At 42.3% G+C, this 26,814-nt stretch overlaps 1 protein-coding gene across 1 annotated transcript in view; it reads right to left on the reverse strand.

Moving 5' to 3' along the window:
• The window catches only part of SCN11A (sodium voltage-gated channel alpha subunit 11), an 89,583-nt gene that overhangs the window by 37,909 nt on the left and 24,860 nt on the right, over nt 1-26,814 (reverse strand). Inside the window, exons 9-18 of the mRNA XM_015459490.3 lie at nt 21,935-22,076; nt 21,159-21,356; nt 20,089-20,262; nt 16,192-16,321; nt 14,948-15,186; nt 10,583-10,765; nt 7,441-7,809; nt 4,386-4,808; nt 1,982-2,101; nt 1,155-1,269 (exon numbers count right to left, since the gene is read on the reverse strand). Coding sequence (XP_015314976.1) covers nt 1,155-1,269; nt 1,982-2,101; nt 4,386-4,808; nt 7,441-7,809; nt 10,583-10,765; nt 14,948-15,186; nt 16,192-16,321; nt 20,089-20,262; nt 21,159-21,356; nt 21,935-22,076 — 2,093 coding nt within the window. The remainder of the gene's footprint in view (nt 1-1,154; nt 1,270-1,981; nt 2,102-4,385; nt 4,809-7,440; nt 7,810-10,582; nt 10,766-14,947; nt 15,187-16,191; nt 16,322-20,088; nt 20,263-21,158; nt 21,357-21,934; nt 22,077-26,814) is intronic.

Consider the following 26,814-nt stretch of genomic DNA (forward strand, 5'->3'; position numbering starts at 1 on the left):
GCTTGCCAGGGGCAACTCCTGGGGAGCACTTAGGTATCTGAGGCCACCTAGGCGGAGCAGCTGAGGTTAGAGTGGGCTTGGGCTGGAGTCAGGCCTTGGGGAGTGCTAAGTCCAAGGCTACCTTGGTGGGGTAGCTAGAGCTGGAGTGAATGAGGGCTGGGGAGAGTTCTGGGGGTGAGGCAAACAAAGGTGCTCTCTGCTGCCTCTGACCCCACAAAGGGATCCAGCACTTCTCTGTGCATTTGGCAGAAGCTCTAGGGTTAGAACATGGATTTCTTTCCTCTGTTCATGAGATTTCCCAGGCAAGAAAATGGGAGTAGGTTGCCATTTCCTCCTCTAGGGTATCTTCCTGACCCAGGGATCAAACCTGGGTCTCCTGCTTTGCAGGCAGATTCTTTACTGTCTGAGCCACCAGCGAAGACCTGACTAACACACTAGGGTTGGTACATGGATCTCTTTCTGGTATAGTCTAGATGCCCTTTAAACTGCTGTTTTCTTGCTGATCCCAAGGTGGGTGGGTCTGTGCTCTGGCCCCACAACAATATCCCTTCCTCCTATAGGTCACTAAGTTGAGGGTGCAGTTCCCATGGATACCAAGTCTCCATCTGTCCTACCTGATCTGTATGTTCTATCTATATGCAGTAGCTGTTCCATCAGTCCTCGAGTCTTTTTCAGGGGAAACTGCTCTACAAGTAAGTGTATATTTGGTATTTCCACGGGTGGGGGTGAGCTCGGGGTCTTCCCACACCACCATCTTGGATGCCTTCTCCCAGAAAAAAGTCTTGAGAGATGAGTTGAGGGCCTGGCCACAGCTCTAGCCAACCCCAGATTTATGGTCAAGTTCTCTTGATCTATGACCTCAAGGATATCCTGACAATTGATGTATTGGGAACTCTACCAAGTGGTAGGAATACTGGCTCGGTGAGCTTTCTAGAAAAGTTGTGCCAAGTTTCTACTCTATAAGTTGGGCTGTATGAATTGACCTCACCTGAATCAAGAATTTCCTGAAATGGTCTCCAGAAGCCAGGGGAGACTCTCTTCACTTTTGTCTCCAGTAGAATTAGAAAGAAAGGATCTATCAAACTATAGAGCTTCAAATAACAGAATCCCATCCAAATATTCTATGAACTGAATGTAGGAATATTGCCACTTACCTTCGGGCAAACACCTCTCTGGTTCCTTTTTGGGAATCATTTCAAGTACCCGCATAAAGGGATCCTGTGGACCAATGGTGCTACATTCTGAGAGCACACTCGCAGCATCAGACTTCTACACATCAGAACAAAGGAAAGGGGGAATCATTTTCCAACACTCTCTGTCACCATGGTTAATACCTAATATCTTATTTTAGGACTTTTAATGCATGGAACTAGGTAGGTATGAGGTTTGTCTAGAAAGTATCCCTCTTGTTAGGTTCTGTCCTAAATGCTCTGACCAGCCCTGACTCCAAGACAGAATTCTCTAATTCCTCTCCCTTGGATGAAGCACATGACACAGTGTCTTAACCTTTTCCTCCCTCCACATCTTACCTCTGATCTGCTGTCAAACCACACACAGAAGCCAGGTGATGAGGAGAAGGCCACTTTACTGACAATGAAATTGTCAGCTACCTCAAGTCCCAGAATAATAGGCTTAGAACAGTGGTTGTGTTGATTTTACTTTCCAGGAGACACTTTGGCAATGTCTAAAGATATTTTTTATTTTTGCAATGGCGGGGGGATTCTATGGACATCTCGTGGGTAGAGGCGGGGTACTGCTAAACACCCTACAATACCCAGAACAGTCCACCATAACAAAGAATTATTTTCTGGGCTCAAATGTCATACTGGAGAGGCTGAGAAACCCTGGGCTAGATCTTTGCTTAATAATGTAAGTTTGACAGTTTGCTCTGTACTAATCTAGATATTTTTCCATAGTGGCTATTTTGAACAAGGTAAGTGGATGAGCTATGTTTCTTCTGGGAACACCCTGGGAAAATTACCTTCCGAAGATTCTGTATTGACATAGGAGGATCATCTCCAGAGAATAGATCAATTTCCACACTCTGAATTCCTGGACTAGTGAGATCCTTGCTCTTCTGATGGACTTCGCTGGCCTGACACTGAGAAACCAAGAGTAGAATTAATATTCCTCCTGGACATCTCACTTGGGATGAAACAAGTTTGAATTCTATTTGGTTTTCTGTTCATCATGAAAATTTTGACATTATTTAACTTTTTCTCTTTACTTTTAAAAACTGTTCCTGAAAAAACTCAACATAAAATAATTCTGGAAAAACTATTATAGGAAACATATAATGAAACTTACTCATAAGTAATGTAATCAAAACAACATGATTTGATACAAAATTCAGCAAATAATTAAGAAGTGAATCTTACTGTATCCTTTCAATTCAATGGCTAAATAATAAATTGTTTAATAAATGGTACTGGTATAATTAGTTATCCCTGAAAAAATACTACGATGCCATAATACAGTAAAAATTAAAAATGATAATCACTTGATATTCCAATGTAAAAATACACGAATAAAACTATTAAAAGAATAATTTGGAAAATAATTTTGTATTCTTTTAGGTACAGAGGATTGAGCTGGCAATATAGGCAACCGAAACACATACAGAAAATATGAAAATATATTATAATATAAAAATAAAAAATGAATTTTGTCTGATGACCTGCAGCTAAATCCAAGGATATGCAAAGTCACATCTTAAGAAAGGTTTCGTCCTAAAATATATGTGAAGGTTCTTGTGAATCTGACATTGTATGGGCATAATTTAAGAATGCTGCTCCCCATTGAACACATATACACAAAAAACAGATACACATTATCTATGGACCAGACACAGAACAAAAATAAAGTAATAACAATTTAAAGCATGCAGCAAGTAATGATGAATAAAAGTGTCCTGTGTGAAAAAGGAAACCAGAGTTATACCCAAAGCTTGAAACTCTGGGCTGGGTTGAAGTTCTTATACGTAAGAGAGAAAGTTAAAAGAGTTGTGGCCAATGCTTGGGGTTACAATTATACAAAGCTGCATACCTAGGGAGGCAGGAGGAAGTACAGCCTCAGAAATAAGATCTGGGCAAAGGGAGCCACTGGCTTAGCGACTGGATCTGCAAAATGCCTAGTATCACTATTAGAGAAGAGTCAGCTGCCAAGATAAGACTTAGTTCTGAATGGATCCCTTAGAAGGGTCTATTAAAGATACCACAGAACTTAGACTGCAGGGAGGGTGACAGACCCTCCCACAAAGATGAACTTCCAAATTTATATTCCAAAGTGTATGATGAGACAAACATAAAATCAGTAGTCCTCAAAAATTAACTACAGGGAGGTTAATTTCCTTGAGGAAAAAGAATAAAACTAGTATAGTAATCTAAAAATGTCATTAAAATTAATACATTTATAAAAAAGATATTCAGAGTGTTGCTTCTTAGATGGTAGAATAAGGAGTTCAGCAGAATGTTTCACAGTAAAATTAACATAAATGGTGGGAAATATTTGTAAAAATATATTTAAGGTTTCTTAAACTGTCCTAAGGGCATACAGCAAATGAAGAAATATTTACTTTTTAAAAAAAATCTGTGCTATTCAGTAATAACAGCAGGAGTCTATGGCACTTTAGCCATGACCTGTTCTCTCACTTCCCACCCCCAGCTCAGTTTGATGGGGGTGGGAAGGGAGATGTGACCAAGAAGATGGGGCTCCCTCTGCCCTCAGCTCCCAATGAAGAGACATGTATCTCATTAGAATGTGCAGGTCACAGCTTTTCTCATCTCCTCCAAATCTGAGTTGAAGAGGCTAAATTTCTGGTGAATGTGGTCAAGAAGTTGGATTTCTTTTTTCATTTTAGTTACTACTCATAGAACAGAGACTCTATTCCAAGTTCAAAAGCTTGACAATACTGGGGCCTTGATCTCCCTTACTCCAGCTAGTCCGCAGGGCAGAGATTCCATGCAGGAAGAGGGAGGCTGAGAGATGAGAGACTACTGCCCCTCCGAGTATCCCGGGTAGTGGCTAAGACATCCTCCCCAGGGTGGCAGGCAATTCATAAGAAACAAAATCTCTTTTTATGCTATATTCACTTCACCTTCCACACTCCTTTTCTCACCTTTCAGTCAGTTCCAACTCTATATTTCTTTTGGTGCCCAACCAAAGGCATTGGATTCCCTCATTGCCCCAGCCCACTCTGAACTCCTCTGGTATGTCCCACCTGTGCCACATGTGCAGACCATGATTAGAACCAGCCCCAGAGGTGCAGCCACCACACTGTATACCTTTATCATCTCTGCATAGTGCTCAGGACAGGGCAGGCAACCAGTACCCCATGGCAGCTCCAGCTTTAAACGATCTGTGAGTCTATGTATGAACCTGCGTACCTGTTTTCCAGCCTCAGGTTGTGTGACAGCCTGTGCCTTATCTTCACCAGGGGGTTCAGCATCATCTTCTTCCTCTGCAAGTGGGGCCAACCAAGTCCGATCATACAAGGCCATTGGTACAGAAGTTAGTACGCCAAACTCCTCCCAGATCTCTGGGCCCTTTCTCATCCCTGTGACCAGGGGAATGATATCTTTGATCTTTCCACCAGGGTCTTCTGTCACCTCTTTTTGCTTTGATAAATGTCGCTTCCTGCAATGCTTCCTGAAAAAATGCTCAAGAGTATGTATTACAAAACAAAAAGCCCGGCAGAACCGATCCAGGGCTATCTGGATTTTGGTTTTCTTGACTTTTCCCTCCAAGTGTCCATTTCTCTCCTCATTGCTGAAGGAATTGAGTAGCAAGGCAATGAAGAGGTTGAGTACCTAGGAAGGGGCAAAGGGAGAGGGACATAGGGAAAATTTAGCAAAGGAAACAACACAGTAGGGTTCCACAACAACTTTTCCCCAAGACTAGAAACAAAATCAAATGAAAGTTCTACGTCCTTCTGTCTCCCAAGAAAGTTCATCTATAAAATAAAGAAAAGGAGAGAAGATTGAGGAAGTAATAGAGACATCAAGATAAGACCAAAGAAAACTGAAGTTAAAGGGTGCAAACAGCCAGATGCAGTCTGTCTGTGTATAAGCAGTGTGTATTGTAGAGCCTGGCCAGGGTAAGGTGAAAGGCATAACCATGTGGCAAAATCAAAAGTGGATATTCCTTGGGGATCAGCCAGAATCATGAGGTTGGACTTTTGCTGGAATTGCCCACATGGATATGAGTCTTATGTCTAGAACCGCTGTGCTACAAGGTCCTCTCCTATCTGCACAATTTGAGAGATGGTACACTCGTGCAGGTTTTTTACCTCTTTTGTTTGTGGCTCTCACCAGTTCAAAAATATACAGCTTTCTGGGGGAAGAGTTTTGTGGGTGTTAATGGGTCCAGTCACACTTCCTCAGCTTCACAATGAGAATTCCCAAGTCTGAATCTTTGCTCAAGTTACCCTCTACTTGCTAAGTCCTCTTTGGCTTCCCTGGTGGCTCAGAGGGTAAAGGGTCTGCCTACAATGCAGGAAACCTGGGTTTGATTCCTGGGTTGGGAAGATCCCCTGGAGAAAGAAATAGCAACCCACTCCAGTACCCTTGCCTGGAAAATCCCATGGATGGAGAAGTCTGGTAGGCTACAGTCCATGGGGTTGCAAAGAGTCAGACATGACTGAGCAACTTCACTTTCACTTTGCCTCTGAAGTGCCTTTTTCAAGTACCGTGTCTCCCACAATGTCTTTCTTAGCACTCCCTTCCCACTCCCTTGATCTTGCGTATCTCCTGCTGTCTACTAACACCATTTATTAGATACTGAGGACAGTTAATTATATTTGTATGAGGATCATTAATTATATTTGCATGATAGTCTCAATTCTGAGATCTTATGCTCAGGTATCCTTGACTGTCTCCTGTCTCGTCACACCCTCAATGGTGTACACTTAATTAATTTCTCCATAGAGTACCATGTTTCCAGCTGTAAGTAACAGATACAGGGCAAGCTTACATAATAAGAAAATGCCACATGACAAGATGTTTGAAACTAGAAGACGGGACCAATTATGCCCTGACAATAGGTTTGTTGCACCTTCAGTCTACCTTCCTTAGTGCTGACTTTGTCTTGCTTTGGTACTTCTCATGGCTGCATGATGTTTTTGGTTCTACCAAGAGTCACAGTCATAAAAGGGCTGGAGGAAGAAAAAGGACCACTTTTTTCATCATTCCTCCTTCCTTCTCTCCTCCTTTTCCTTTCCTCTCCTCCTCCTTCTTTTAAACAGCAAGAAACCTTACTCTGTGGACATTTCTTTACATCTTTGTTGTCATTGTTCAGTTGCTCAGTCATGTCTGACTCTTTGCAACCCCATGGACTGCAGCACGCCAGGCTTCCCTGTCCTTCACCACCTCCCAGAGCTTGCTCAAACTCATGCCCATTGAGTTGGTGATGCCATCCAACCATCTTGTCCTCCGCTGTCCCATTATCCTTCTGCCTTCCATCTTTCCCAGCATCAGGTCTTTTCCAATGAGTCGGCTCTTCCTATCGGGTCGCCAAAGTATTGGAGCTTCAGCATCAGTCCTTCCAATGAATATTCAGGGTTGATTACCTTTAGGATTGACTGGGTTGATCTGTTTGCAGTCCAAGGGACTCTCAAGAGTTTTCTCCAACACCACAGTTTGAAAGCACCAACTCTTCAGCGCTCAGCCTTCTTTATGGTCCAACTCTCGCATCCATACATGACTACTGGAAAAACCATAGCTTTGACTATAGAGCCTTGTAGGCAAAGTAAGGTCTCTGCTTTTTAATATACTGTCTAGGTTTGTCATTGCTTTTCTTCCAAGGGGCAAGTGTCTTCTAATTTCATGGTTGCAGTCACCATCCATAGTGATTATGGAGGCCAAGAAAATGATAACAGTCACTGTTTCCACGGTTTTCCCCATCTATTTGTCATGAAGTGATGGGACCGGATGCCATGATCTTAGTTTTCTGAATGTTGAGCTTTAAGCCAGCTTTTTCACTCTCTTCTTTCACCTTCATCAAGAGGCTCTTTAATTCCTCTTCACTTTCTGCCATAAGGGTGGTATCATCTGCTTATCCGAGGTTATTGATATTTCTCCCCACAATCTCGATTCCAGCTTGTGCCTTATCCAGCATGGCATTTTGCATGATGTATTCTTTACATCTATGGACCAAATTAAGTAAAATATCCCTACCTCAGCCAATCAGTGGCGATTTGAATAATCACTTGGAGTAGGATAGACATTGGGGCATCTTTAAAGTACTACATGACAGGTTTTCTTTCATGCTTACCATACTGTCTTCAAATCAAATTCAAATGCAGATTTTTGAATATCATATAACATTAAATTTATAATACTATATTTAAATAACAATTTTCACTAGTAAAGTGTTGGAAAAGAAGCTAATGCATTTGTTTAGCCCATGCATTTAAAACAACAACAACAAAACTGAGACACTCACCACAAGTTTTCCAATCACCATGATCGACAGAAACACAATAACGCACAGCGTTGGGTTAGCTTCTTGCATGCATTCCCACATGTTTTCAATCCATTCGCCACAGAGGATGCGGAACACCACCAAAAAGGAGTGGTAGAAATCCCCCATGTGCCAGCGCCGTAAACACAGGACTTCAGGGTCACAGGACTTTAAATTATTCTTTCTGTTATTGAATTTAGAGCCGAAAAGCTGCATGCCAACTACTGAGAAAATAAAGACCACAATGGCCAAGACCACAGTCAGGTTTCCAAGGGCTCCAACAGAATGGCCAATGATCTTAATCAGTGTGCTTAAAGTTGGCCAGGATTTGGCTAACTTGAAGACCCTCAGCTATAAAAATAATAATAATAAAAAAAAGACAATAAACAAAAATGGAAGAAAAGCCAGTTAGGACAAATTCCACCTGCTCAGCTATAATTCAAATGACTTGTTCCCAAACCATAGCATTTATAACTTTCAAAAATTTTTTCAAAGCCAAATCCATCCTAAACATGGTCAGCAACTCCATGCCCCAATCTGATATTCACCCATATCTATTTTTTGTTTTAAAAATGAAACATTTGGTCTAATTTTTTTAAGTGATAAAGACTTTGGGATCATAATGGTAGAACTGAGCATACACATTAATTAAACAAAATGAATATATTGGAACCCTGTATAATATTGGTTGTTGCTGTCACTAAGTCATGTCTGACTATTCTGTGATCTTCATGGACTGTAGCCCACCAGGCTCCCCTATCTATGGGATTTCCCAGACAAGAATACTAGAGTGTGTTGCCATTTCCTTCTCCAGGGGATCTTCCTGACCCAGGGATCAAATCTGCATCTCCTGCATTGCAGGCGGGTTATTTACTGCAGCACCACTGGGGAAGCCCCCAATATGATGTTGTTCAGTCGCTAAGTCATGTCCAACATTTTGTGACCCCACGGACTGCAGAATGCCAGGCTTCCCTGTCCTTCACTATCTATACTAAGAGTCAAAAACTCTGCGCCCAGGGCCAGATCCATCCCATTACCTGCTTTCACATGGCCTGACAGGTGAGAAAGTTTTTTATATCTTTAAATGGTTGGAAATAATTTTTTAAATATTTCATTGCACATTTAAATTGTATAAAGTTCCAATTTTCATGTCTGTAAATAAAGTTTTATTGGAACACAGCCATGCGCATGTGTACTCTAATGTCTACAGCTAGTTTTGTGCTTGATGGCAAACTGAGAGGTTTCTACAGTGACCATATGGCCTGTAAGACTGAAAAAATGTACCATCTGCTTTTTACAGACAAAGTTTGTTAACTCCTTCATTATATAATTGAGCTCACAAATTGATGTATTGCGCCTAGGAGGACTACTCAAGACACGTTCTCTTTTTCCAGAGAAAAATTCTCTCCGTGGAAACTTGTAGGAGGCAACAACAGAAAAAAGCACAGTAACTAGTTTCACAGATTATTTCTTATATTAACTTTTAATGTAAACCAATGGTTTCACTCCAAAGTACAATCCTGTTAAGTGTCAACTTTGGAGTTGGCCCAAAAGTTCACTTGGGTTTTTCATAAGATGTTAAAGAAAAACCTGAACAAACTTTTCGGCCAACCCAGTATTTGTGGAGGGGCAGGTAGATACTGCAGGTCAGTTAGACTTCTATCACAAGAGAGGGACCACTGCTGTCTACATAAGGGGAACTGGGGGCATCTCAGGGAGAAAATGTGGTTCTATTCTTGTCCACAGACAAACTCATAGAACTCCTTGCCTCAGAGCATGGCTATAATAAGCCTAACCATTAGTAAAGCAAATGTAATTTTGCTCACCCAAGCACCAATAAAACTTTAGGGAGCAGCCTAATAATGCCTGATTTTAAGCAGTGTGATTTTCTAATATATGCCAACTATAAAATATATGCTTAAGTAACTGAATCAAATGTCTTATTCCACATGTTTAGAAATCCTATCCACATAGAAGGAGAAATATTGTATGATACCTCTTATATGTGGAATCCAAAAAGAAATTATATAAATGAACTTACTTGAAAAACAGAAAGAGACTCACAGACTTAGAGAACGAACTTATGGTTGCCGGGGAGAAGGATGGGGGGTGGGGGAGAGAGATAGTTGGGGAGTTTGGGATGGACATGTGCACACTGGTATATTTAAAATGGATAACCAACAAGGACCTGCTGTATAGCACATGGTACTCTTTTCAATGTTATATGGCAGCCAGGATGGGAGGTGAGTTTGGGGAAGAATGGATATATGTATATGTATGGTTGAGTCCCTTCACAGTTCACCTGAAAATATCACAGTATTGTTAATCAGCTATACTTCAATATGAAACAAAAAGTTTTTAAAAAGAAAAAAAATCGTATCCATGTCCCCTCCAAAAAAGTAAATCTTTGAAAGAGGATAAGAGGTAACCTTTTGTGGTTTCCTGATTCCCTTCCCAGATGTGATTTCTTTGTGATTTCTGCCCATACCTCTTACGGGGTCTGCCGCATGGCCATTTCCGGGCCACGTCTTATATTTTCCCTAGACCACAGACTCCTTGAAGGCAGTGCTTCCCCCACCTTTCAGTCTTCCCCTGTACATATCAGGTACTCGGCAAAGGCTACTGGGGTGCCTCCAGTGGTTTGTGGGTGAAGGGCAAAGCCTGCAGAAAAGGACTGTGCTACTGGGAACAGTGAGGAGGGACCCTGTGGGACAACACCCACTGGCAGCGCCTGCCCCCGTCCTGGGCTCTGCAGTACATCCCCCTTGGTAAGCCCAGCTGTGAGGGTGCCTGGCTTAGAGTTGGGGGGTGGGGAAGATGGTTGGAGGGGTTGCACACACAGCAGGGAGCACAGTCCTGACACCAGAAGACATGATTTTGCGTCTGGTTGCCTGAAGGGTCATCTTGTGGCAGGGGAGGGAGGAGAGTAGGGCTTCAACAGAGAGAAGACCACCTGGGACTCACGAGTGTATTATAGACCTGGGTGGCAGGAGGAGTGTAATTTTTGTCCTCAGATCAAGGTAAGATGGTAAGCTTTAATCGGAAACTAGCTATTGAACTCACTGAAGACTCTTCAATCCTGGCAGATAAGTTATTCAGTAAAATAAGAAAGTAAGTGCCTTACCACTCTTAAGGAACGAAATGATATCCAACTTTTTCCTGAAACTATATGGTTTAATATCACATCTGCCAAACTCAGAAGAGCAACAACGCTGTCAAAAATGTTCCATCCTCGACGAAAGTAGTGGTAGGGATCCAGCGCAATGATTTTTAGGCACATTTCAGCCATGAAAATGCCAGTGAAAACCTACAGTGAGGCAGAAAAACAAAGAGAGAAAAAGAAGGTATGTCCAAGGGAATTACAGAGGTTACAAAGAAATAAACTGTATTCTCATACTTGATACAATATGCCCTGCAGTCCATGAAGAAGAAACATTTACCACTGTAGGATGGACTTCACTTTACCTTTTCCTCTCTCCCCATGACCCCACCCCACCCCAGCCTCCACTCCAGTATCACCAAGCTAACAGGCATCAGGATGGAGAATAAATATTATTTTCCATTCTGTTAAAAAAAAATAAAGCAAAATTGGCTTCTTGGTAGATGGCAGAGTAATAGGAAGTGTCAAGCAATTCCTCCTCTGAATTCTCTTTAAGATACTAACAACTCCAAAGTGAGGGGAGTTCACAACAGTTCTGAAAAGTAAAGATAAATATCATTCATAAGCCAAAATACAAAAGCAGTTTATCTAAACACTCAACCTCAATACTTTGGTCAGAAAAAAAAAATTTTTTAAGTGCCCAGACACAGAAAAAATATCTTTGAGCAACCTGATATAGAGGATAATCCCTGAGTTGGTTATGGTTGAAAGGAAGATTAGTGAATCAGAATATAATCTTAAAAACTCCCTCAGAATGCAGGGCACATCATTCCAGAACAAAATATTAAAGAATTAAAAGGAAGGGCAAGAGTTTAAAAAGCACTAAACTATGTCTTTTCCATGAGAAAAATAATTCTTTGCCTTTAACAATTAGATAAATACAGGCTTAAGAAACTTGCAAAATGTTGCACAGTAGCCATATTCAAAATCTATCTCCTATATCTTTGCAGAAAATAAGGCAAAGCATTTCTTCATAGCAAATAGCACATTCTCTATCCTAAACACACACAGAAATTAAGCAGAAATGCGGAAAACCATAGTATGAAAATAATACAGTAATATAAAAAGGGTTTTTTGTTTTTAATAAAAGAGGGTTGGGCTTCTATTGTGGCTCAGATGGTAAAGAATCCACCTGCAATATGGAAGACCTGGGTTCGATCCCTAGGTTGGGAAGATCCCCTGGAGAAGGGAAAGGCTACCTACTCCAGTATTCTGGCCAGAATTCCATGTACTATACAGTTGCAAAGAGCCAGACACGACTGAGTGACTTTCACATAAAAAGGGTTAAAATCTTTTTAAATGTTGTTCATTATAAGACTCTCCTCTTTAATTCTGGAAACAACAGCAACAACCTATAAATGATTAAATCTCTTTATTAAAAGTAACAGGTGGTCTATTTTTATAAATAATGAAATGACTATTTATAAAATATAACCCTAAAATAAAATGACACAAGTTAAAATAAAAGGATGGGCAAAGTTAAACCCCAGATAGGCAAATAAAAAGAAATCAAGAGTGGCAAAGAAAAATCAAAGCTTATATCTATATTTTCCCTTTAAATACTGCTGCCTGTGTGCATGTGTGTACTAAGTCTCTTCAGTCTTATCCAACACTTTTCAGTCTTGTCCGACTCTTTGCGACCCTATGAACTTTAGCCCACCAGATTTCTCTGTGCACGGGATTCTCCAGGCAAGGATACTGGAGTCGGTTGCCACGCCCTCCTCCAGGGGATCTTCCTGACCCAGGGATCGAACCCGCGTCTCCTGTGGCTACTGCACTGCAGGCGAATTCTTTACCGCTGAGCCATCAGGGAAGCCCCCAACATTGCTGTCTATCCCCAAAATGCCACAACCAGTGCCTAAAAGCATGCAGTGTTGTGTGTTCCAGTTAGTTGTGCAGGATTCTCCTTCCCCTTTTGACGCACTCTTCCTCCTCCTGTCTCTTTCAGGCTTCAGGTGTCTTAGCCTGACAGCATCACTAGATGCCTGGGGAACCATCAGTTTTGCAATCCAATTCAATTGCTACTTATGACTTCTTGGGAGCTCAATGGACTCCCCTTGATTCAAGCAATTCTGAAGCCTAGAGAGCCTATTTCTGAGTGTAGTCCACAGAACTCCACAGGCCAGCTTAATCCGGCTCCACCCATCAGAGGAAGGAAGTCTGGATGTGTTCCTTCAAGCCCAGGGCTCCAAGACCTCCCATCATCACCATCATGGGGGCACAACAGATGAGGTGGCTGCTCCCTTTTTTGCATGTGTAGCGAATGGGGTGCATGGAATGGATGCACAGTCTATATAATCAGCTTTGCATGTTTCTCTTCAATTTCCAGGACCCAAGGTCCAGCTGCTGCCTGTGTTTTCAGACACCAACAATGTATCTGTGCCTTTGGCCTCTGGAGAAGAATGTCACTTAATTAGCCACCTTCCAACTGCAAAATGCAACTTCACATCAGTACCTGGGATGCCTGGTCAGTGGAAATATGAGAGGTGGGCTTTGGTTATTTCCGATAGTTGGATCAACAGGGGAAGTGATGGACAGACCACCTTTGCAATTGGGAAGCCCTGTCTATGGAGACAACCCTGTCAGAGACTTTTTGAGTACTCTCTGGAACTTATCCAATAACTCTATCTACCAGGAGGTACTGAAAGATGGGTCCTTCTGACTCTGTTGGGCTAGGTATTGTGGCCCTGAGGTCACATAACATTCTCCCTCCAAGTGAAACAACCTTGTCAGGCCATTCTGGGACACCTCAACAGGAGAGAACCAAACACCCTGGCCTGGATCCCAGAAGACCCAGCCTGTTAGAAGGTAACCTGTGTGTCAGGTTCATTGTGCAACATGGAATCTAATCCAACATATGCATACCCAAAGGGCACTTCTCCCTAAAGGCAGTATGGGAAAAAGAACCTAAATACAGACTATCTATAAGGAGACCCACCCTGGTCTTATACTGCAGTTCCCTGCTCCTCTTCATGGGATGTGGAACCTAAGGTGACAGGCACCCATCTACAGTTCTACACCATCCTAAACTTGATGCACAGAGGCAGCTCTGTGGACCAACTCCTGATTCAATAGGTACTTTGGGTTCTTGTCAATGTAAAAAAAATTTTAAACATCCACATACATACATATTTGGAAATATTCTGATGCTAAAAATGATCATCTTCGCTAGTAAGACCATAAGAAATTAGTTTCTTCTTTGTATTTCCCTTGTTTTTAAAATTAAAAAACATGTATTGCTTTTTAAATTATAAAAATAACATGAAACTTTAAGAAGAAAAGACTTGACATTATGATAAGGTTTTTAGCTAATTAACTCATTAGCAAATTAGGGTAGAACATTCACTGAGTACTTACCATTTCTGATACTTGGGAAACTAATTTACCCTTGGGCCTTCTGCAGGAATTATGAATTAAAGTGAACAGTTCTTGAAAAGTCTGTTCCCCTATCTTAGTTTTTCCAATTTAACTGAGACTACTGAAGCAGACTCATCTGGAACCCTACCCCCACTCACTCTCTACCTCGCAACCCACTCCTGGGAAAGTAAATCTCCTAAAGCTTCCAGGCCCTGACTCACCCTTACAGGGAAAATAACACTTAGCAATGGCAGTGACATTATTTTGTGACAAATGATGTCATTAACATGACTAGGTACCATGGTACTCATTACCATGGGTCCTTGGATATGGTTAGTATTTTCTTGATTATCCAAAATAGTTGACCTTTTAAGATGTCTACTTGCAGACTTCTGTGGTTGCACAGTGGATAAGAATTTGCCTGCCAATGTGGGGGCCACAAGTTCGATCCCTGGTCCAGGAAGATTCCACATGCCACGGAGCAACTAAGCTCATGAGCCACAACTACTGAGCCCACGTGCCCAGAGCCTGTGCTCAGCAGCAAGGGCAGCCCCCACTTCTCACCACATCGAGAAGCCTAGGCACTGCAACAAAGAGGAGCCCCCACTCACTACAACTAGAGAAAGCTGAAGAGCAAAGCAACGAAGACTCAGCACAGCCAAAACAGAAAAAAGAAGATGTCTACTTGCTTCTGTCTTACCAGTGAATGAATCTTTAGTCATCCATTAGATGACTAAAGACATACCTTAACTAGAGCGTGAACCATACTAGACATACCACACTAGAGAGTGAACAGGGGCCCATTGAAAGTTACTGAAATGGGTAAAAATACAATTCTAACAGTCATTTTTTCCCTCTACTCCACCTAAGAGGACCAAAGACCCATGTTAGGTTAGACCATGCACAAAATAGCTAGACTTGCAAGAGTCATAATTCAAAGTTTGAAATACGTTCCGTATTTTTAAAAATTACCAAGTTCCCTGTGTACAATATATTCTCAAAATTCTGGTCCATTTTGTAATGCTCCATGGCCAAGAAGACAGTGTTGATTATGATGCAGATGGTGATGGCCAGTTCAGTAAAGGGATCAGTCATCACGGTTCTCAGGACCTTCTTAATGTCTAGCCACCAGGGGCTACAGTCCCACACGAGGTATCTGGATGCCAGATTTTCCCCACATGGGAGGCAAGGCTCCTGTGATTTTTCTTGTTCTGGAGAAGAAGAATGAAAAAGCACTTGAGGAGTTGGCTATGCGCCAGTCTGGCTGCTCTTTGCCCGTGTGTCCTTCTTCCCTCTTCCCTGGCATCTTCTGTGCTACAACATGATCAGTCAAGAAGAGTACTGCTGTGTGGCTAACAAGGTTTCCCACACTGAGCTTTCATGTGGCATAGTCAAGTACAAGTCTTTATATGTACACTGAGCACCTAGGAACAGGGCTGCACTGTCAGAGATACAGATGGGGAAGTCAACACTGACTGGCTATGAACCTATGAGAGAGACAGACATAAGCCCAAGTTACGTTCACCCAAGGCGGACCAAGGTGATGGCTATACCAGAGCACAGGAAGCTTCCAGGGCCCAGGGGAAAGGGAGATATTCAGGCAGGGCCATCTATAAGCATGAAACAAAAGGCATGCAATCAGTTAATTTCAGGTCAGAAAAGGCACCCTGATTTCCACACAATGTTAGGGCTTCATGAGGGGACTCAGAAGTGCTAAGAACCCGTTTAACCCCATTCTTGCTAGCACCTGAGTCCTGCCCTTGAACACCAACCCCTCAGTTTGGTCCCCGGTTACCTGTGGTTATCAGGTCCCTCAGATGGTACCAGCCTGTATGCACAGGTCTTCTTCTATTGTTCATGACAGATTCCTATTCTAACTTCAATGACAACTGTCACCTCCTGGAAACTTCTATGTTTTCTCTCCTTTGGCTGACTATCATTGTCACTGAAACCTCCTGTGACTGTGTGGCCTGAACAGGAAGTCTTCTTGGTGCTCTTGGTCCCACCATTACCCAAGAGGCAGCTCAGGGTGGGCCCACGGGGAAGGCCTGCTTCTTAAAAGCCATGTTGCTCACATGCTCCAAAGAAGCACTGGGAGTCACTGTGCAGAAGTACCCATGGTGGGTTGCAGAGGGCTTCTAGGGAGCTGGAGAGAGGGAGAAGGGAAGGACATCATTGAACTTAGGCTCCCCCTTGGCCTGGGAGGCACAACTTACCCTGCATGGTAATGGTAAGGATGCTGACAGCACTCAGCGCTCTCTGCCTTTGGAAGGAGTCTCCGTGCTCATCACAGTGGTCCACTGACAGATTCTGGGACAGTCGTTTGGTTTGCTCAAGGAGGTGTGGCTGTAAGAGAAGGCATGATGGACCTTCTGAGGGAAGGGGCGGCCTCTCCTCAAAACTTCACAAACTTTGTTTCAATGCCACATGCAGTGAAGATGCTCAACTCACTTCAACTTCATTGCACGCCAAAGGTTCAATTTTCTTAATTCACATTTAATACATAAGAGGAATATGGGTTGAACATTCATATTTTTATGTATACACATTTCTAGAGTCTAGAGTCATATCTACAGAAACATTTCTCTGTGTTTTATTCATTGTCAACAAAAAGCAAAAAACAAATTTACAAAAACCAATACACAATGGTTTGGGGTATGAAAGCAATAAAAAGTGTAATTTAGAAACAATGTTTGCAAGGGGCAGAAGTGGGGGATAAATTCAGAAAGGTGAATTGAGGCCAGACAGTGAAATGCCTCGAGTGGCTGTCTAAATAGATTTTGAAACAGACAGTAACTCAGACTTTCCTAGTGTTCCGGGGGTTAAGACTCTGCGCTTCTAATGCAAGGGGCATGAGTTCGGTCCCTGCTGGGAAACCAAGATCCCACATGCCATGTGGCAAAAATACCAAAAACAGACAATGAAAAACCCCAAAACAAAACAAAAAAATTTTGTAACTAAGAAGGACAGTCATATAAATATCACAAAATCCTTAGAGTAGTAAACTTCAGGTACTCTTTCAGGCTGTGTCTAAGAGTTTATTGATTTTCACCTTATCTAAAATTCTAAAGTATCTAGAAATTAAAAGACATAACCTCATAAACCTTCAGCTATCCAGAAAACTCAGGTATTTTTAATTACTTATTCCCCCAAAAGTTCTGACCAACCATGGCCTTATAGGGAACTAGTGAAAAGCTGTTCTAAAGGCAGCCTGTAGTCTTGCAATAGCCATTTCTTATTCTATTAAGAGTTAAAGGGAAAAGACATTTTAGGTTAAGAATGAGGAAAAACTTCCAAAATATTAAAAAATACATGCAATTTCTTGACTATGCTGTGATGTGACAGCAAAGAAGCCTAGTCTAAACCATGGGATCTTACCCTGTCACTCCACCAGGGAACTGCTCATAGCAGTGGGGCAAGTCCGTCCATCTACTTCAAAGGCCCCTGAACTCCCTTTCCCCGTTTCAGGCTCAGATATGCACACCCACTTTCTGCCTCCTTCATCTTTCCACTACCTCAGGAAGGAGGCTCTAGCCATTATTCCCTGGCCTGTATCTCCTACATCTTCCTCTCTTCTGATTTCTCTTCTCCAGGATTAAAACATGTTCAAAACATCCCCCACCTTAAATAAGATTTTTTTTTTTTCTATATCACATCCTCTCATAGCTTGTTTTCTGCATATCCCACTGCCTTAACAATAGCCTGGCTTGAATGCCCCATGTTGTTGCTCAGTCCCTAGTCATGTCCCACTCTTTGCAACCCCATGGACTGTAGTACACCAGGCTTCCCTGCCCTTCACTATCTCCCAGAGTTTACTTAAAGCATGTCCATTAAGTCAGTGATGTTATCCAACTATCTCATCCTCTGTCACCCTCTTCTCCTCCTTCCCTCAATCTTTCCCAGCATCAGGGTCTTTCCCAATAAGTTGGTGCTTTGCATCAGGTGGCCAAAGTACTGGAGCTCCAGCATCAGTCCTTCTAATGAATATTCAGGGTTGATTTCCTTTAGGACTGACTGACTTCACCTCCTTGTTGTCCAAGGAACTCTCAAGAGTCTTATTTAGCACCACAATTCAAAAGCATCAATTCTTTGGTGCTCAGCCTTCTTTATGGTCTAATTCTCACATCCAAACATGACTACTGGAAAAATCATTTGTGTGCTAGCTAAGTCACTTCAGTTGTGTTCAACTCTTTGCAACCCTGTGGACTGTAGCCCATCAGGCTCCTCTGTCCATGGGATTCTCCAGGCAAGAACACTGGAGTGGGTTGCCATGCCCTCCTCCAGGGGAATCTTCCCGACCCAGGGATCAAACCCACATCTCTTCCATCTCCTGCACTGGAAGGCACGTTCTTTACTAGCACCACCAGGGAAGCCCTTAGCTTTGACTTCATGGACCTTTGTCAGCAAAGTGATGTCTCTGCTTTTTAATATGCTGGCTAGGTTTGCCATATCTTTTCTTTCAAGAAGCAGGCATCTTTTAATTTCATGGCTGCAGTCACCATCCGCAGTGATTTTGGAGCACAAGAAAATAAAATCTGTCACTGTTTCTACTTTCCCCCCATCTATCTGCTGTGAAGTGATGGGAGCAGATAGCATTATCTTAGTTTTTTTAATGTTGAGTTTTAAGCCAGCTCTTTCACTCTCCTCTTTCACTCTCTTAGGCATCTCAAAATTGGTATGTGCATAACTTAACTTGCCATCTTCCTCGGCCCCCAGAACATGCTCTCTGCTCATCTCAGTACAAATCAGCTACCCAAGCCATAAACTGGCATCATCCCCACCCTCATCATTCCCACCCTCTGCATATAATCACTTGCCAAATCTTTTCCTCTGTAGATCCACTGTAACCTGTTCATCTCTCTTCATCCTCACTGCCCGAACCATAGTTGAAGCCACTTCCACCTCTTACCTGGATCATTGCAACAGCTTCTTAACTGGTGGCCTCCAGTCTCACCCTCCTCCAATCCCCTCTCTTCGATGAATCCAGGATTTCCACAAAGTAAATCTGGTCTTTATCACTCTTCTGCTTAAAACCTTTCCATACTGCTTATCCCTTGCATATAGGGTAAAGAATGAACTCCTTGGCTTGGCTTCAAGGCCTTTTACAAGGGTCCACATCTTACCACTAGAACCTCTTGCCATCATCCCCACCAACCACACACACACACACACACTAGAACCTCTTGCCACCATCCCCACCAACCACACACACACACGTGTGTGTGTGAGTGTGCACGTGCACATTTTCTACTAGGTCATGTTCTGCTCTCCTTTGCTTCCAGGCCTATGCATGTGCTATTCTCTCTGCATGTGGAGCTTCATTCTTCCTTTAACCTGGCTAATTCATCCTTTCAGCTTACACACTGCTTCCTCTAGGAACTTTTTTCTGATCCACTGCTCTTTTCCCAGTCCCCATCAAGTCTGGGGCTGGTGGTCTGAAACAGATGTTATTGTTGGTCCCATCCACACATCCTTGGGCTTTCTTTGGAAACCCAAATAACTGTTACCCTAACACATAGCAAGTCATAAATTATTGTTTCCTGACTCCAGAAGTCTTGATCCAATGATAGACCAAAGGTAGTGTATAAATAGTGCCCTCAGTCCAAGGAGATTACACTGACTTAATAACGCACATTAATTGACCACCTTCTCTTCCATGTATCACTTCTCCCCTCCTTTCGCAGTACTTCCTGCGATCACTTCCCAAATAATCTACTTGTGCTCTAACATCTCTAACATTTGCCTTGGAGGAAATAAACACTGCCCCTAAGACATTGCTCCTGCTCTGCTCTCCCTGTGCCCATCATGCTGGTCATCACACTGAACAGTAAGTGCCTTGTTGGCACTGTGCCTACATTATTAGATGTCTGTGTTATATATCCCGTGTATCTCCAGTACCTACTCCAGTGCCAAATAAACACTGTCAACACTTTAAACAGATATTTGTAAATAAATGGATAACTGGATAGACCCATGGATGCAGGGAAGTATGTGCAAGTGGATGAATGGATAAATGACTGACTGACTGAATGAATCCTTTCAATTAGATTGACAACTTGACCTGTCCCCCTGAGCAGTGCTCAAATATCATAAATTCTTTGGCCAAAACTTGCCTTTTTTGAAGAATCTTCATCAGAATCTGATCCTGGAATCTGGTCTTTCCCAGACTTTCTTAAAAAGAAGGATTTTCTTTTCTTACTACCAAATAGCTTTCTCTTCTTTGGGGAAAAAGATGATGCTTCAAGGGAATTAAGTGAACTTCTGTCAATTCCCATGGCAACCAGAGCCTTAGAAAGTGAACAAAAGCAATTAATGAACAGATCACACTTCTCATAGAACACTGCAAACGACTTCCACCTTGGTGAGCATTCTCCCCTCTCTTCTGGTAGCACTGGGCCATTTCAACTGCAAATTGCCCAACTGGAGTATGCTATCTTTACCATTGTTTATGTGGGGAATGTGTCCTGTTTGTTCACAATATTGCAGCCCTTGAAGGCAGCGTTGACTCTTCAATATCTCTGTGCCACCAACCCTTAGCACAGTGTCCTGTATGTGCTAGGTACTCACGAAATGTCTGTGTTTAATGATGCAGATATCAAGCACTTAAGAGGGGTTTCCTCCTGACAAATCTCTGCAGAGGATGAGAAAAAGCATAAAACATGATCCCTGCCTTGAAATCTTAAAACTGAATCTTGAGCTCTAAGAACTGGGAAAAACAAAATCAAGATTCCAGGGAAACAATAAGAAGGGCCTGTAAATATAACAGGAATTACAAGAGAGGAGAGATGATCATGACTGTCATCTCTACAGCCATCATGATTGCTTTCCAAACACTCTCAAGCAAAGTCCCTGGACACAAACATCTTCAGCTTCCCACAAGAAAGCCTAGAGAAGAGCCTTCCTTTTCACACACATGTATCTAGCCAGCAATTTTGGATCTGTCTTTGAAGGCTCATGTTCAGAAAGCCAAAGATCATCAAAATCCCTTTCTCAAGAGCCCTGTTCCTGGGCATCTTTGTGAGAGACTGTAGCAGAGCCAGCTGCAAGGGGCTTAAAAATTCTCAGAAAATCACTAGTTGGGAAAGCACTGTACAGGCCTTGTACAGAAACCTTAAGTGTCAGACCCCACAGCCTCTGGGATGCCCCCAAGCAGACCCCATTAACAGATATCATGTGCCCCTACCTCCTTCTCCTCCTTCAACAGCTGCTGGGCTTCCTGAAACATCTTCTCCTTGGCTTCTGTTTCAGCAGCTACATTCTTGTTCTGTTCCTCATAAGTCATGGTGACAACAGCCAGGGTTAAGTTAACCAAGTAGAAAGAGCCCAGGAAGATGACCACCACAAAGAAGAGGACCGAGATGAGCCCTGAGGTACGCACAGTCTGCAAGGGACAGAACACACAGGGTGACTTCACCTGGAGCAGAGATTAGACAGTAGTAATTGGTCTCTCCCCAGCCCTGATTGGCTCAGCTGCCCACAACCTCATCTATTGCCTCCCCCACCAACTGGAGCTTCTGATGCTCTGTCCCTCAGTAAGGAAATACCATCTGTACGTTCACACAGAAGTCCTAGTGACTTGACTGTGACTTTCTCATGGGTATTTGTGTTTTTTACATAAAAATGGCAAGAGAGAGCAATGCAGCATGAAGGCTGAAGTACTAGTGGTGGAACTGCAGTCAGTGGGGAATCTGGTGAGGGCTGATATTTCTAGGAAGAGTTTTTTGTACTCTTCTTCCAGATATCACATTTATAGTCTTTTTGATGTTTCTAATGGAATTCTAAAAAGAGAATTTAACAGTACAATTGTTAAGGATAAAAAATACATGACAAAGTTGAAGGAGAGATGGTTGGTTATAAATAAACGATAGATAAGTGGTGGAAAGGGAGAGAGGGAGGCAGGGAAGCAGGGGGCGGCAGAGGGAGGTGGGGGGGTGGGGACAGAATGAATAAATAAATAACCTGTCGATAAAGCTTCTCCCAGGAATCTTGGGTCATAAGCCGGAACATGGCAAGAAAAGACCAGCCAAAGTTGTCAAAATTTGTGTAGTTATAGTCAGGATTTTTGTGGCTATCTCTGCATTCATATTGTTCAGGACAAGCCCTAGATATTGGAAACAAAGGAACAGAGAAAGAATTACATACTCTGCAGCTGGGTTCCCCCCACCACACACACACCCTGCCCAGGGCACTGGTTCTTCCAAGAACAATGAGCTTACACTCAAAACCCCTAGGTGAAGAGAACATTTGTAGAGTGTCATCCCTTATCTTCCAAACCTCCTAGTCTATGTCTAAACATGGGTATTCATAGTCTCTTCTCAAACAGATTGATTAGAAAGTTCACATTGGCAGTTTTTCATTAAAAAATGAAGCGTAGTGACTTAGTGAACAATTTACAGTTAAAAAAAAAAAAAAGGACATACAATGAATTGATGTCTCTCTCCCCAGATACCTAGTCCCACGTTCTAAAGGCACAAATAAGCAGTTACTTTATTAATTTTCCAGAAGCCTTCTATGACTATAAAAGCACATGTCTATCAATATATATCTTCTATAATACATGAACATGATCATTCTTTGAAGACTCTCTTGCACTTTGCTTTTTTTCATGGAATGATACTGACTGGAGGTCTTTCCATATCAGCATACAAGGAAATGTCTCATTTTCTGTGTGTCTTACATTTTTTGGATTTTTATAAATGTTTTGCTAATGCTGAATATTTAGATTACAATTGTTATCAGCCCCCTATTATTACAAACATTTGGGTTTTACTTTAAAAACAGTAGATATCTTGCATATGGGTCTTGCCCACATCACCAAAACACACCTCACTGAGTGCATTTATCAAATACACTAAGAATATGTACTTTTTTAGTTTGAAATATAGCATTCTTATCAAAGTAACACATGCTGTGGTTTTAAAAACTCAAATGGCACCACAAAGCTTGTAATAAAAACCACTCCAGCATTCTTCAACTGTCATTTATATACCCCCAATTCAACAACTTTTAGCTCTTTCAGGTCCATATCTCTAAATATGGTGCTTTTACTGGGAGGAGATCAAGATGGCAGAGGAGAAGGATGCTGAACTCACCTCCCCCAGTGAATACATCAAAAATAGGTCTAGGGTGGGATGATTTGGAAGAATGGCATAGAAATATGTATAATATCATATATGAAACGAATCACCAGTCCAGGTTCAATGCATGAGACAGGATGCTTGGGGCTGGTGCACTGGGATGACCCAGAGGGATGGTACGGGGAGGAAGGTGGGAGGGGGGTTCAGGATGGGGAACACGTGTACACCCGTGGTGGATTCATGTTGATGTATGGCAAAACCAATACAATCAGTTCAGTTCATTTCAGTCGCTCAGTCGTGTCTGACTCTTTGCGACCCCATGAATTGCAGCACGCCAGGCCTCCCTGTCTATCACCAACTCCCGGAGTTCACTCAGACTCATGTCCATTGAGTCAGTGATGACATCCAGCCATCTCATCCTCTGTTGTCCCCTTCTCCTCCTGCCCCCATCCCTCCCAGCATCAGAGTCTTTTCCAATGAGTCAGCTCTTCGCATGAGGTGGCCAAAGTACTGGAGTTTCAGCTTCAGCATCATTCCCTCCAAAGAAATCCCAGGGCTGATCTCCTTCAGAATGGACTGGTTGGATCTCCTTGCAGTCCAAGGGACTCTCAAGAGTCTTCTCCAACCCACAGTTCAAAAGCATCATTTCTTCGGTGCTCAGCCTTCTTCACAGTCCAACTCTCACATCCATACATGACCACAGGAAAAACCATAGCCTTGACTAGACGAACCTTTGTTGGAAAAGTAATGTCTCTGCTTTTGAATATGCTATCTAGGTTGGTCTTAACTTTCCTTCCAAGGAGTAAGCGTCTTTTAATTTCATGGCTGCAGTCACCATCTGCAGGGATTTTGGAGCCCAAAAAAATAAAGCCTGACACTGTTTCCACTGTTTCTCCATCTATTTCCCATGAAGTGATGGGACCGGATGCCATGATCTTCGTTTTCTGAATGTTGAGCTTTAAGCCAACTTTTTCACTCTCCACTTTCACTTTCATCAAAAGGCATTTGAGTTCCTCTTCACTTTCTGCCATAAGGGTGGTGTCATCTGCATATCTGAGGTTATTGATATTTCTCCCGGCAATCTCGATTCCAGCTTGTGTTTCTTCCAGTCCAATGTTTCTCATGATGTACTCTGCATATAAGTTAAATAATCAGGGTGACAATATACAACCTTGACGTACTCCTTTTCCTATTTGGAACCAGTCTGTTGTTCCATGTCCAGTTCTCACTGTTGCTTCCTGACCTGCATACAGATTTCTCAAGAGGCAGGTCAGGTGGTCTGGTATTCCCATCTCTTTCAGAATTGTCCACAGTTTATTGTGATCCACACAGTCAAAGGCTTTGGCACAGTCAATAAAGCAGAAATAGATGTTTTTCTGGAACTCTCTTGCTTTTTCCATGATCCAGCAGATGTTGGCAATTTGATCTCTGGTTCCTCTGCTTTTTCTAAAACCAGCTTGGACATCAGGAAGTTCACGGTTCACATATTTCTGAAGCCTGGCTTGGAGAATTTTGAGCATTACTTTACTAGCGTGTGAGATGAGTGCAATTGTGTGGTAGTTTGAGCATTCTTTGGCATTGCCTTTCTTTGGGATTGGAATGAAAACTGACCTTTTCCAGTCCTGTGGCCACTGCTGAGTTTTCCAAATTTGCTGGCATATTGAGTGCAGCACTTTCACAGCATCATCTTCCACAATTTGAAATAGCCCAACTGGAATTCCATCACCTCCACTAGCTTTGTTTGTAGTGATGCTTTCTAAGGCCCACTTGACTTCACATTCCAGGATGTCTGGCTCTAGGTTAGTGATCACACCATCGTGATTATCTAGGTCGTGAAGATCTTTTTTGTTTGTACAGTTCTTCTGTGTATTCTTGCCACCTCTTCTTAATATCTTCTGCTTCTGTTAGGTCCATACCATTTCTGTCCTTTATCGAGCTCATCTTTGCATGAAATGTTCCCTTGGTATCTCTAATTTTCTTGAAGAGATCTCTAGTCTTTCCCATTCTATTGTTTTCCTCTATTTCTTTGCATTGATCACTGAGGAAGGCTTTCTTATCTCTTCTTGCTATTCTTTGGAACTCTGCATTCAGATGCTTATATCTTTCCTTTTCTCCTTTGGTTTTCACTTCTCTTCTTTTCACAGCTATTTGTAATGCCTCCCCAGACAGCCATTTTGCTTTTTTGCATTTCTTTTCCATGGGGATGGTCTTGATCCCTGTCTCTTGCACAATGTCACGAACCTCAGTCCATAGTTCATCAGGCACTCTATCTATCAGATCTAGGCCCTTAAATCTATTTCTCACTTCCACTGTATAATCATAAGGGATTTGATTTAGGTCATACCTGAATGGTCTAGTGGTTTTCCCTACTTTCTTCAATTTCAGTCTGAATTTGGCAATAAGGAGTTCATGATCTCAGCCACAGTCAGCTCCTGGTCTTGTTTTTGTTGACTGTATAGAGCTTCTCCATCTTTGGCTGCAAAGAATATAATCAATCTGATTTTGGTGTTGATCATCTGGTGATGTCCATGTGTAGAGTCTTCTCTTGTGTTGTTGGAAGAGGGTGTTTCTATGACCAGTGCATTTTCTTGGCAAAACTCTATTAGTCTTTGCCCTGCTTCATTGCATATTCCAAGGCCAAATTTGCCTGTTACTCCAGGTGTTTCTTGACTTCCTATTTTTGCATTCCAGTCCCCTATAATGAAAAGGACATCTTTTTTGGGTGTTAGTTCTAAAAGGTCTTGTAGGTCTTCATAGAACCGTTCAACTTCAGCTTCTACAGCATTACTGGTTGGGGCATAGACTTGGATTACTGTGATATTGAATGGTTTGCCTTGGAAACGAACAGAGATCATTCTATCGTTTTTGAGATTGCATCCAAGTATTGCATTTTGGACTCTTTTGTTGACCATGATGGCTACTCCATTTCTTCTGAGGGATTCCTGCCCACAGTAGTAGATATAATGGTCATCTGAGTTAAATTCACCCATTCCAGTCCATTTTAGTTCGCTGATTCCTAGAATGTCGACATACAATATTGTAAAGTAATTAGCCTCCAATAAAATAAATAAATTTATTTAAAAAGTTAGGTCTACATGTGGAGCAATTCTCAATGAAACAAACTGGACACTAGCAGTAAACTGGATATAAGAGTCTAAAGAAAGATCCACACAGAGTCAGGTAGGAAGGGAGGGGAAGCAATTAGGTTGGGACTCACACCCGTAGGAAGGGACACAGAAGAAAGGGATATCAGAGGCTCAGAGATCCTTCCTGGGGGGTAAAGGGTTTGAATATCATCCTGGGCAGGCCAGCCCTAGGGTCTAACACTAGGACAAAAAGTTCCCTTAGCTGGTTTGAAATCTAGTGGGATTTACAGGAGGGCTATAACAAACTGAGACTCTGCTCACAAGGACATACACATGTTTGCTTAATCTCAGGAATAAGGTAGGTGCCTACTCTCACCACTTCTATTTAACTTGATATTGGAAGTCCTAGCCATAGCAATCAGCCAAAAAAAAGAAATGAAAGGCATCCAAATTGGAAGAAAAGGGACTTCCCAGGTGGTCCAGTGGCTAAGACTCTACATTCCCAATGCAGGGGGCCCAGGTTTAGTCCCTGGTCAAGGAAAGTAGATCCCATGTGCCACAATCAAGAATTCACATGCCACAAGAAAGATGGAAGACCCCTAATTAAACATAAAAGCTTTTGCACAGCAAAGGAAACCATAACATTAGTCGCTCAACCATGTCTGACTCTGCAATC

The sequence above is a fragment of the Bos taurus genome, chromosome 22, assembly GCF_002263795.3.
Source record: "Bos taurus isolate L1 Dominette 01449 registration number 42190680 breed Hereford chromosome 22, ARS-UCD2.0, whole genome shotgun sequence".
Taxonomy (NCBI): domain Eukaryota; kingdom Metazoa; phylum Chordata; class Mammalia; order Artiodactyla; family Bovidae; genus Bos; species Bos taurus.